This window comes from Artemia franciscana, chromosome 8 (genome assembly GCF_032884065.1).
Source record: "Artemia franciscana chromosome 8, ASM3288406v1, whole genome shotgun sequence".
Taxonomy (NCBI): Eukaryota; Metazoa; Arthropoda; class Branchiopoda; order Anostraca; family Artemiidae; genus Artemia; species Artemia franciscana.
Window position 1 is genome coordinate 17,020,696 of NC_088870.1, and position 12,726 is coordinate 17,033,421.

At 36.4% G+C, this 12,726-nt stretch overlaps 2 protein-coding genes across 2 annotated transcripts in view; one reads left to right on the forward strand and one right to left on the reverse strand.

Annotated features, from left to right (window-relative positions):
- The window catches only part of LOC136030063 (proteasome subunit beta type-6-like), a 28,175-nt gene extending 24,718 nt beyond the window's left edge, over nucleotides 1-3,457 (forward strand). The window contains exon 5 of the mRNA XM_065708690.1: nucleotides 3,139-3,457. Coding sequence (XP_065564762.1) covers nucleotides 3,139-3,405 — 267 coding nt within the window. The 3' untranslated portion in view covers nucleotides 3,406-3,457. The remainder of the gene's footprint in view (nucleotides 1-3,138) is intronic.
- A 2,543-nt stretch (nucleotides 3,458-6,000) lies between these two features.
- Nucleotides 6,001-12,726, reverse strand: part of LOC136030064 (ATPase family AAA domain-containing protein 3-A-like) — a 34,924-nt gene continuing 28,198 nt past the window's right edge. The window contains exons 6-8 of the mRNA XM_065708691.1: nucleotides 11,236-11,651; nucleotides 7,977-8,175; nucleotides 6,001-6,292 (exon numbers count right to left, since the gene is read on the reverse strand). Of these exons, the coding sequence (XP_065564763.1) occupies nucleotides 6,179-6,292; nucleotides 7,977-8,175; nucleotides 11,236-11,651 (729 nt within the window). The 3' untranslated portion in view covers nucleotides 6,001-6,178. The remainder of the gene's footprint in view (nucleotides 6,293-7,976; nucleotides 8,176-11,235; nucleotides 11,652-12,726) is intronic.

Consider the following 12,726-nt stretch of genomic DNA (forward strand, 5'->3'; position numbering starts at 1 on the left):
CGAAACAATCAACCCTGAAAAGAAAAAAAATAATAATAATAAACACGCATCCGTGATCAGCCTTCTGGCAAAAAATACAAAATTCCACATTTTCGTAGGTAGGAGCTTGAAACTTCTACAGGGAGAAGTTCTTCTACACGAGGGTTCTGTGATATGCTGAATCTGATGGTGTGGTTTTCGTTAAGATTCTATGACTTTTAGGGGGGTGTTTTCCCCTATTTCCTAAAATAAGGCAAATTTTCCCAGGCTCGTAACTTCTGATGGGTAGGACTAAACTTGATGAAACTTATATATTTAAAATCAATGTTAAAAATTGATTCTTTTAATGTAGCTATTGGTATCGAAATTCCGTTTTTAGAGTTCTGGTTACTATTGAGCCGGGTCGCTCCTTACTACAGTTCGTTATCACGAACTGTTGGATAATTAAAAATATCCTTCATAGTACGTGGCAGTTGCTTTTCAATTTTTTTTTTCGTTACACATATCGTTGGCTTCATCTGTTTTACTATTACGAAGTATGCGTATTTTTTCTTTGATCTCGTCTTTTAGAGGTTCATTAACGTAGGGTTTATCATTTGAACACTTTAGTTTTCTTTTCGGGAAAAGATTTTCCATAATTATCAGATAGCTTCCTTTGAAACATTTCAATCTTAGAATTGACATCAGGAGTAGCTAGGACCTCAGACCAGCGCTCTTAAGAAATCTAGGAACCGAAACTTGATATTCGATCTTGATTTGATCCAGTGGTTGCATTCTGAGGATATAGTGGTTAACTCCCATCTAAAGGTGGTAAGGCTTCTGGTTGACTGTAGAACTTATACAACTTAGTACAGATGACATCTAAAGAGGAGCCTCCTTTGGTTGTGGGTATATTTACCACTTGCTTTAGGTGTAGACCCCTGGATAGGTATTCGAGTTTCAGTTCATTGGCATCACCACGGATTCAAATCCCAGTGTTTGGGAATCTCGAGAAAGTAAAATCAGCACTGGTTTGATGTTTTTCAACGAACTTTCGTCGAATCCCCGCATGCCGACCTGGGGAGTAATAAAAATTGCATGCTAGGATATTAAACAGTGGACGAGGGAGCACTTTTGGTTTTAATATTTATCCACATGATTTCATCATAATCATCAATTCCGGGAATTGTGGTCAGTTTTGGACTAGATTCCTCAAGGCACAGCAAGAGAAGTCCTCCACCACGTCTACCAAGCGGGTGATCGGTTGGCCTCAGTTTCAAAAAAAAATTTGTAGCCCGAAGCTTTCAGGGATTCAGGGTTTTGCGCCTGGACTTCAGTTAGAGCAACAAGGTGGGAATTAGTGAGATTCGCCGTAATAGCCAGTTGTGTCATTTTCTCGAAGTTGAGACTCGGCATTACAGAGCAAGAAATTTGGAAAATGGTATCTTGAACCAAACGAAGAAGAAACTGTTTTATTTTTTTATTTTTGGGGCACTAGAGGAATAATTGGGGGATGTCTGAAGAGTGAACGGGTTAGACTGTGGTGTCACAAATGAGGGCAAGACTGGATGAAGTTTTAGGGTGGGACAGGTTAGGGGTCCATATTGCTGTCTGGGTCATTATTCGGGGAACTAGACAGGGAAAGGTCCCTGCCAAAATCAGATAACCTATCCTGGGCATTCGAGGGGAAGGTCAGTGAGAATTGCGAAAGAGGTCGGTTATGTAGGGCGTGAAGCATCTCTTCATGTCATACATAAATACAGACTGTGGAATGGTGCATGTTGTTCCTGCAGCATGATAGGAGACAATGAATCAGCACAGTACATGTAGACTACACATATGACTAGAATCCCCTGCACTAGGTGCGCACACAATTGAGGGGCGCTTAATAATAAAACAGCGAATTTTATTAGACAATCTAAATAATAAGTGCCCAGATGGAGTGTGGACAGTTTCTAAAATCTCTTCCCCAACAGTGCCAATTGTTTTCAAAGTTTTTAGTCTATAAACATACATTCCTTCTTAAAAAGAAACGCAGACACTTCCAGGCAGTGCCTCGGGAAATGCTACTAAACACATCATATTTAAGGCTCCTTTAATCTCGTTAATGAAGAATAAAGAATATCAATGAAGAATAAGAATAAAGTAAGACTAAAGATAAATTGGTCATTTACGAATACCATATTAAATACAACTAGACGCAAGTCTTTATTAAGAAAGTTAATTTTGTCTAGCTAGAATAGTAAAATGACCCAGTGTACAGGGTAGCTAAATATGAAGAAACTACCTAAAAGAACTCGGAGTTAGCTTTCTTTTTGTACTAAAAAGTAATTAGTTCAATAGAAAGCTTAAAAAAATTTTATTGTGTACAGTTTCCCCCTCCCCTCCATCCAAATACTTTAAAAACTACGTTGGTTGTGGTTGGGACAGCTGTATAATGATAGAAAAAAATCGCTTCTTTTCACTAATCGAATTTCACTTTCGATTCGGGTGAACAGCTCTTTTTTTCACGAGCATTGCTAGTATACATTTTTGTTTTATTATCCAAAATCCTTGCTTAAAATAAAATAGAAATATGTCTAAGGAGTTAGGTAGGGCTCATAAACTTGCAAAGTACAACCCTTTTATATAATAGTAATGTAGACAACAGTCTGCAATACCCATTTCCTAAATCATAAATTCATATTTAATACTGGTCTCAAGATACGCTTTTTTAGAGAAATATTTGGACCTTTTGAAATAATATAAAAAGTTCAATATTCTGGATTTCTAAGAGTTCACTAAATAATAGTACTCGTCTATAAAATTAAGATTTTTTTTTTAAATGAAACAGGTTTAGAGTAGTTTCCTTGTGACTATGAGTCAGTGTTCCCGTTATTTCCCGCTAATTTTTCAGGGTTTCTCCCAAATAAGATTAACTTTAACAAAAATTAACATTATGTATTTCGTGTGAACGATAGTATTTAAAGATTGTTTCGGAGTCAAATTTTCTTTGGGGAAAGTTCAGAGAAATCCAAAAAAATCTGGGAAGTTTAATTTGGCTGTTGGGCGAAATGTCTGTTCAGAAATAAAAAAAAATAAATAAATAAAAAACTTCTGATTGCTCTTTTATTCTGAATATTGGATAGTTTAATCTAGCGAAGTGGATTTTTCGCTCATGCATAATTATTTTTGTTCAAGGTTTATAGCATTCCTTTGGGAGGTATGCTGGCTCGTCGTCCAGTTGCGATTGCTGGCTCTGGCAGTACTTACATTTCTGGGTATGTTGATTCCCGTTACAAACCTGGTATGGCCAAAGACGAATGCGTTGATATAGTTGTCAAAAGCTTGTCATTGGCAATGAACCTGGATGGAAGCTCTGGAGGTGTTATTAGATACGGTGTCATTACTAAGGATGGGATTGATAGACATTTAATCATGGGCGATAAGCTTCCCCACTTCACGTGATTTTTTTGGTATTTCTTTTGATCTTTATTAAAATAAATCATTTACAATGTAATTATTTTTGTTTTAGTTGCTTGAAAATAATATGGTCATGCCCAAAACTAAAAGATAAATTTGCGATTTTTACAAGAGTTAGAGAATAAGATGTGAGATTTTTAATAATGGAACCAAGGTTCGTGAGGTGTCACTTAAACAGCTTCTTGTCACTATCGCGTTTCTTTCCTTTTATGAAGTGAATTCAGCCACTGGTTAAAGACCCACTAGACGACTCTCACTAGTGCAATCGATTTCAGTTATGGCCTTGCGATTTAGGCTCAACGATATGTAATATTGTTGTTGTGTTAAGTATCACACAATAGCAATTTATAATCTCTGTCCAGTGCTCTAAATGCCAAAGCGAAGAATTTCAACAAAGCGCGGATAAACGGCGCGAGTAACTATGACTCTTAAAATATTCACGAACTCCCATTAGTGTGAACGAAAGGCTGAATGTGAGAGAATGGCCAGTTTTTTGGCAGTTATTGCCGAATATAAGAATATCTGCGTGACCCTGGACAGTCTCTTGAAGAACTACCCAGGGGACGCCAAGTACTCACGAGGAACGTTTCAGGGATAACCCGCAATCACAGGTTATCGCGAATCCTGTTTTGGGAGGCCTAGAGGTTGTGTGGTATTACTTTGCAATGACAATCTGCCGCTACCTAATAAACCGTGCTCCAAGGCAGCTTCACTCCAAGTGGAGAGGCTATCCATGGTAGTCTCTGGGACCTAAGAGGTCCCAGACTACCACCTAAAAGAGGAGGTTCAATAGGGGTGTCTCCGTGGCTGAGATTGGACAGCCTCGGTGTGCTGCACGGACTAGGCGTTTGGGTCTCATGCAGCCAGGCCTGTAGCCAGGGTAGGCTGGCCCCTGGAAACATTGGGACTGGAGCTCGAAACCCGGCTACCGGGGAGCTTAGTGATCTCTGGGCGTAGTGACCTCACTTGAGGCTGTTGGACAAGCAGATGGCCTTGTAAGAAATTTGTCTTTATAGAATTAGGATTTATTGACCTATCCTTGGTCTCTTTTATTTGAACGTTATTTTTGATACAGATCACTCTCCTCTAGTGAAAGATTGGGTCGATGCAGATCAACTCCAGATCGGTAAAAGTTTCATGTCGAGTTGGTTGTCTATAACGGACCCAACAAATAGGCAGAGTTGAGTGCTGAGTGGAAGGTGGGAAGTCGACACTTGGTTTGCAGGGTAGGCATAGACTTAGGTAGCAGCCAGGCGACAAATGATAACACACAAATAGCCGTAAGTTCTCAGAAAAATTGTTTAAATAATATCTACTAAAAGTGATTGATTCACTTTGTTTTTGAATTTTTATTTATTATTTTTATAAATCAGAAATTCTTTGAAATTAGATTATTCATCCACCTTATCCTCCCCCCCCCCCCCCCGCACTTGCACACTTCAAAGAAGTAAAAAAAAGAAGGAGAAATCGAGCCAGAAACGTTGAAAAATATATGGGTAGCACCCAATGGACTTACTCCTCTTTCCCGTGATTACATAATTTTATGTTTACATTTTATTTGGCGCAGATTCACTTTGTTTGGTATATTGTTATCAGCTATCACCAGCATTTATCAAGCTTTCTGTCGAAAACTGGTCTGGCTATTGTTAATTTATTTTACAACCTAATAAACGAAAACAAATGACTCTGTTTCTGCCATTTAATGTTGAGAAATGCTCATAAGTTATTTTTCGAGTTATTCTTACTAAAAACTAACTGCAGCACCATGTTATTTGAGGTTGACACCGCAGTGCACGCTCCTCCTCTGCCCCAATCTACTCGAAGCTCAATTTTTACCCCCTCCCCTAAAGTTCCAATATCCATGAAACGTCCTTCCACCCCATTCGGGGCTGATCTGCTTTTCGTCTGTCTCCAGTTGGATGGCCAAAAAGAACAATATTTGGCAATATGTCATCGCTCAGCCGTAAAACGTAACCTACACATCTCCAACTTTCTTTCGTTATAGCCCTCGAAAGTGAGATAGAATTACATCTTTCGCACAGCTAGTTTCTGGTGTCGGTTTACTAATATTAGTCTCTTTATTGTGTAATTAATTATGGCTCACATGGTGCTCAAAAACCTAATTCGCTTTCCTTAATATGCACGCTGCAAAGTTTGTGACTCCTCGGAGAGAACTTTATCTTATGGACTTGATTGAAATTACTTCGACAGCACATTTTCAATCTCTCATGCTAGTAGTACAAATAATCTAGGAAACGAGTTTATCTGCTTTCAGATGATTATTTGTATTCTATAGACTTAATTTTTGACAAAAAAATAATAATAACAGTATTTAGCTTCAGAAAGCCATGTTATTTCAAATTCGAACACTGAACCTTAATTCTCTTCTTCTATTGGTAAACATTGTTGACTTTTTGAAAAAAAAAAAAAAACCAACTTTTTGCTGACTACCTCAAAGTACTTTATGAAAGCTAACTAGAAAAATTGAAGCCTTACAAACACCTTAACGCACCTTGTTGACGCCGTGTGAGCAGCTAATACATGTACGCCAAACGAAACCTTAGAAATGACTAGATAGAATAAAGCTTTGCAGTTTTACTTATCAAACTGCTATAGGTTACAAAACAAAGATTTTCTGAAATTAAAAAAAAAGACTATCAAAAGACTATTCATCGCTCGAGGTTGTTGGGTCCGAGGCTAAAGCAAGCCAAAGCCTTTTTGGCCATAACTCGCTTTTTATCTAGATTGGGCGATATTCTTAACTCGGCAACGTACTGTCTGTTATCGGTGCTGCGATTTTGTCTTTAGGCGTGGTTGGTCCGTTTTTTATTGTCTTATGCTCCCGTTTCTCTTCTTCACTGAGCCAGAAAATCTGTAAAGAAAAAGAGCAATCGTAAATGATCAAATACAAAGAGAGGCGTTATTACAGAAACAGAAAAAATGAGGATCACTCATAAAAGTTAACTGACTTTCAGCCAAATGCTTAGATGGTGGGTCATCACGAACCCACTTCAGATAGTGAAACTTATAGTTTTTCTTCCATTCGTAGTTTTTCAAGCTGCGTTGGATACTGCAACATAAAAGATTTTAAAGTTCTGGTAATGTTTCACTAGAAGGACTTCAATAGGAGATATGAAGACGTTCTATTGGATACGCTAACAATTGGATTGACATGTTTATTACCATTTTCAAGTTTTCCTTCGTAACGAAATCGGTTTGTTTATTTCTTCTTCTTTTTGCAAAGTAAAAAGTTTCCTACATGAAAGCTTTGCACGAGGTCTCTGTGTCATTTTAAGGTCCGAGAATGGTGAATTTATGGAAAGAAACAATATACGAAGGAAGATTATTAGAGATATTTGAACCAATAAATGTTATATTTCAAAAATATTTTGCAATGTCTTAATCCTGTTTCTCATTATTCCTACCTCCCAATCCTTATTCTTGACGATAGTATGTCCACAGAGATTTTTGCAAAAGAGCAAAGCCTGTTAGCCTAGGCAATTTAGTGTACCAGACTAGAGCAATTCTTTTGCTTTACCAAACAAATGATTCAGTTGAAAGAATTCAACTTTTAGAGAGCAACTAGATGATTTTTCATCGCAACATCAATGGACTTGTCTTTAGGTTAGAATTTGTATTGCATGAAATCCATATCTGTTTCAAACAAAACTAAAGGCAATAAAAATTGCTCCACACACAATTCGCGAATATCGCCTACAGCAGAAATTTTGTTCTAGAAAGGGGTCACAATAAAGATGTCATCAAATTTGTACTGCCTTCATTCTACTTCGCCTAATTTGGATAACTAGGTAACTTTATGATTTGCTTTCTTCTGGAGGGGGTGGGGCTCTGTGATAAATCTATGGGCTGAAAAGAGGTCCCAATAAATATATCATCGAATTTAAATGGATTTCGTCTTACTCCGCCTACTTTAGAAAAATAAGCAGTTCTATCATTTACTTTTTCTGTTGGGGTTGGGGGGGGGGGGCTTTGTGACAAAACATGGGTTGCAAACTTACGGATCCAGTCATCTTGTGGGGGGGGGGGTAGAATTTACAGGCAACGCTCGAAGGTCGGGCAGATTATCAGAAATTTTGAATGGAAGTAACTATCTCTAGACTGACAATGCTACGTTTTAGGTTTCTAACAAGTTGATTCGTAAAAAAAAAAATTGAAAAGATCATCGGTACTATGAATGTTGTGTCCTGGTTAATCCATTTCTTTCTTCTTTTTTTGGTCTAAAAAAAATGTTCTTCAAACAACTTTTATGTCAATTAAGCAGCTGCTGTCTGCTGTCATATGAAGAGTTGTGACTATTTGATCTGAACTTGTGACTATTTGATCGCTTAGGATAAATTATTTTTGTTTATTAATACTATCCTTTCATGTATTCAGTTTATTATTTAGGTCTAAAATTGGCATATTTAATCAATTAAAATACTAAGCACTTTGTCACAGAGCAATGTATTCTAAGTTTATATCTCCTTTTTCATTAAATAAACCCGATTGAACTGAGAAACAGAACTAAACATAAAAAAACTGACATATTACAATACCTTTTGCTTATGCTGTTTGACTGCATCATTGACTTTTTCCATTACCATTTGCTCTGTGAGGATACCGTCATGAGATGCATAGGCAGCTGCCTGCCAAGCTACACCCAGCTTTGCTATTTCACGCCCGGAAAGACCTTCTGTGACATTGGCAATATTTGAGCAAAGAGCTCCGTAATCAAACTGATCTACCTTAAGTCTCCTAGAAGAAGCGTTCTAATTAATGTCACCAGCTGCAATAAGGGTCTGCCTATATATAGGCAAATTGGACTTTATATAGACAATTTGTCTTCATCAGTTGTAATCGACAATTGTTAATTATAACTGTCAATTTGGCAATTATAATTGCGAAAAGGCAAGGTAGAACCTCAACAGGTTGACTCTAGTTCGGCATTGTGGAGTGACATGCATGAGAGGAAAATTTTCAAGTAAATTACTGTCAACCAGCCCCCCGGGGAGACCCTCGAACAAAGGTTGACTCATCCTCGGCATTGTGCAGTGACATGCATGTGAGGTGTAGCATAAGTGGGAGACAGTAACAACGGCGATCAAAGGGGTAAAATTAACCTTGACTTGATGCCACTTAATAACTACACTCGTCCATAGGGTTTGTGTATTCCCTGCGAAACAGAATTTGCAAAAAGCCTAATTCTGCAATTTGCGCTCTAAAAAACTGGATACTTATGTCATTGAGTTATTTACTTTCAGATGTACCCGTTAACGGAGCCAGTAATAGAATATTGCTTGGACTTTTTCTTAAAGAATAATCTAAACTTGCTTAAAAAATATTGAATTTTTTATTTTCGCATGTTTCTGAAAGCTTTTCAACGAATTTTTGAATTTAAAATACCACAAACCGAAGTCCACAAGTTAATTCGGTAGATGGATGTTCACTGAATCTCTACTATTAAATAATGAAAAATTGTCGTCTAAAGTTGAAGCATTAAAAACTGAAGTCTGCGGAAGAACAATATACCAAATTTCACCCACCGGAGATAAACCTTGATAGCCAGACAGTATGAATAAACCGCTTGAAGTCGTTAGTACATTGTTTAATTGTTTATTTACGTAAGTGAGTTTTTAACGTATAAATTAAATTAAATATATTGTGTCGTTCAAAAAAAAATGTTGCGATTTTTTTCCAAGAAGTCAATATATAGCAGAGATCTGAGGTTCCATCTTCAATTGGTAAAGAGTAGAATTTTGAAGATCAATAATTAGTTCTTCCTTTCGTCACCGATGAATGAACTGAATGTATCGGAGGATGTGGCGCCCTTAAAAAGTGATTCGCTAGCTAAAATTATCGTCCGAGGAGTCTCAAACCTTTTGGAACGTACCTCATGAAAAAATGTGCAAACTGAAAGTACCAAGGACAGTGAAAATTCAATCTGATCAATTGAATTGGTTAATTGGAGACTTATACAACCATATATATATATATATATATATATATATATATATATATATATATATATATATATATATATATATATATTTATATATATATAAATAAGGGAAGTTTTCGTTAAAAATTCAATTTTTAGTTAAAAAGACCTTTCTTTGGTAGTAGCTGGCGCCAAATTAAGAGTAGGTTTTATTCACACTGCTCATAGTACTCGTTTAATAAAGAGTATATTTTGTTCAAACTACTCATAGTACCCGTTTAATTAAGAGTAGGTTTTATTCAAACTCCTCATAGTACTCGTTTAATTGTAATGTTTCTCAAGAAACTCAAATAACGTATTTTGAACAATCTTTCAAAACAAATAGTTGAGAAATAACTAAAAAATTAGGGTCCTCAGAAGACCCCAGCTTGGTAAACAACATCGACGAGATTGGCTTAAAGGTTAAACAAAGAAACAAAGGTAAAAAGTCACCACAAATTAAACTAAAATCATATAGCAATAAGTAACTTAAGACGGCAAAGCTTTCCACTGAAGCTGTAGTTGTGTTTCAGAATCAACCTATTCTTCATGTTTGAATTTTTACGATCGTAAAAAGTGTTGTCGAATAAAACTGGTTAGTTTGCTTATTCATTATCATGGTTACGTTGCCACAGTGATGAGCTTGTTGTACTAGCTTAAATTTCAGTTTTGAAACAACCAAAGGAAAAATCTTAGGAAATCGTGGTTTTGTTAGAACAGACCTAACATGGGTCTAGGAGCAAAAAAAAATTTTTTTCATGTTCTTGGTATGTTAAACAATTCGGCGTGAGCCAGCAATTAAACCATGGTATCTTGTTTTTCTTCTATCTCTTCATACTAAGTTTGATTCTACAGGTTGCCTTTAGATTTGTGTTTTATCACGCCTGAAGATTTGAAGTGGAATGCTGTCAAGTTTTCTTAACCAAAACCGCATACAAGCAAAATTACATACTTAATTTTTCCATGAGAGCCAAAAGAAAAACAGTAAACCATAAACGAAATCGAGAAAAAAAGCACCACACTATGTTACCAATTATGTAACAATTTTGTCCTTGTTAAAAGGTGCTTCCGTTATTTTACAGAATAGACTGGTTTACTTAGCCGAGAATACCCATAACTGATGCACTAAGATCCAATGTTAGGTGTCTGTTGAGGGGGGCGGGGACTGTTTGAGGCCACCATATTCATTTTTAAAAGGAGAGGTACTTGGAGTCGATTTCCGGGAAGAATCCTCTACTCTGTACGCGTGTATCATTGATATCCAAAAAGAAAAACAAATACCACCCCATAATCATATTATTCAATTTGGAGGCGAAATGCGATGGAATCCTGCATTTAACTCAATAAAAAATAATCTCAATAATTGACTCAATTTCAGAGTAGTTTCCTTTACGTATATTTTTTGTTTCCAGTGCTTACGTATTAGTATTAGTCTCTATTTTCCATTTATTGCCTCCGAAATCCCTTGAATTTTTTTTTTCAAAACAAAAGAAAAAACAGCTTGATGGTTTTGACAAAACGGAAAAAAAACGAAAGATGCCGTCTAAATTCTACTATTTTAGTAGAATTTAAATTCTATTGACTTTTTTTTAAGCCAATAGTAATCTTAATTAAAAATAAATTACAGAAATGTGTCTTCAACTATGGGATGTAGAATATACTTGTCAAAATACAACCTAGCTAATTTATTTCGGCAAAGTGAAATAGTGAAGCATTGCTTTGTTAAATCTATACTAAATTCTTTTCCCAAGTTTTGTGTTTTAAGAATTTTGGCATCGTTCCATTACTACTGATGTAGGCCTCGTTACACTAACAAAAAAGGAATTTAAAAGACAAACCTCTTGCCTTCAGCTGCAGGCTGTAGAACATACTTCTCAAAATAGAGTCTAACCAATCTATTCCTTTCATCTAGTTCAGGCAGGACGAATTCTACCATTTCATCTAGTCGATCATTAACAGCATAATCAAATTGTTCTGGTGTATTGGAAGCAAGCACGAGCATAAATTTGCCACTTTGATCACCGGTCCTGTACAGAAAGGCGTTTAAGGCTGCGCGTAAATCTTCACTAATTTTCTCGGAGGCACGTTTACGAAGGAACGCATCGGCCTCATCAACGAACAACAAGAGGCCACGCCGTGAACCATTTGCCCAATCGAATACTTTATGAATAGCAGTAACGCCATCTCTGCCCATTGGAGCCACATCACCACCAGTTAGGATGGCGTAGTCCATACCACTATGCTGTGCTAGTTTCTGGAAAATAAAATGAATAAGCTGAAACGTAAATTAATCAACGTGTTAAGCGCGGTATAAGATTAACAATATGATTTTTTTTTTATTCATTTTTTTAACGACAATACACATTAAGGAAAAACATGAAAAAAATAGTTCAGATCAATCGAACCAACACTTGTCATTCTTTTAACCTGGTTAAAATAGTCAGAACCGTACTTAGTCGTTACTATAGAGCCCCTGGCCAGAAGGTTCGGGAGGAATTTACAATATATGTTGCTATAAATTCGCAGCACTCTCTTTATTACCTTTCAAACAAATTGGTCAGAAAGGAGGAGGCGATAAAAGGTGCAGAGAAAGTGATAAAACACGCGTATAAAAGTAAAAGTATAAAAAGTACAATTCCCTATAGTGACGTACGAGGCCGTATCTAATCCTTTTGTACCCCCCCTCCTTTTGAAAATATGCTTTTGTATAAACCCCCCCGCACCGAAAAAAAAATCCCTGATACGGCCATGGTGACCTATATATAAGTTAATATAAATTGACTTGGTGCGAGCAGGCAATGGGCGTCAGATTGTTACATACACCACACACTCTTGTAAAACCAAAGGGCTAGATTTTTTTTTCCAGAAATTTCTTTGCGTTTAAACAAAGTATTATTTCGAATAGGTTAATGCTGCTTTTGATACCTTAAAGCGTATCCTAGAAATTACAGGTATAGTACTAAATCAACCATATTGCGCTGACTGTGATATTGTGTTTGTCTAAATCGTAGGACAACCTCGAAAAACCTGAATGGGTTGATTCAACTTAAGTGTTTTTTAGTATTGTAACATATTTCACAAATATTGAACAAAGCAAAATAAGGGCTATATAAGCAACAAAGGAATGTTTGTATTTCTAACGAAACTTAACTGATGCAAAAAAAAGATAATTTTTTACGTGCAAAAGTAAAAAAAAAAATAATACGAAAAAGAAATGCTGTATGGTAAAAATCTAACTCTATGTCAGTTTTTTTAGTCATTTACTCAAATAGAAATAATTGCATGGGATCACACAGCGTCTGGGTGACCCCCAGGGCTAGGATTTTCTC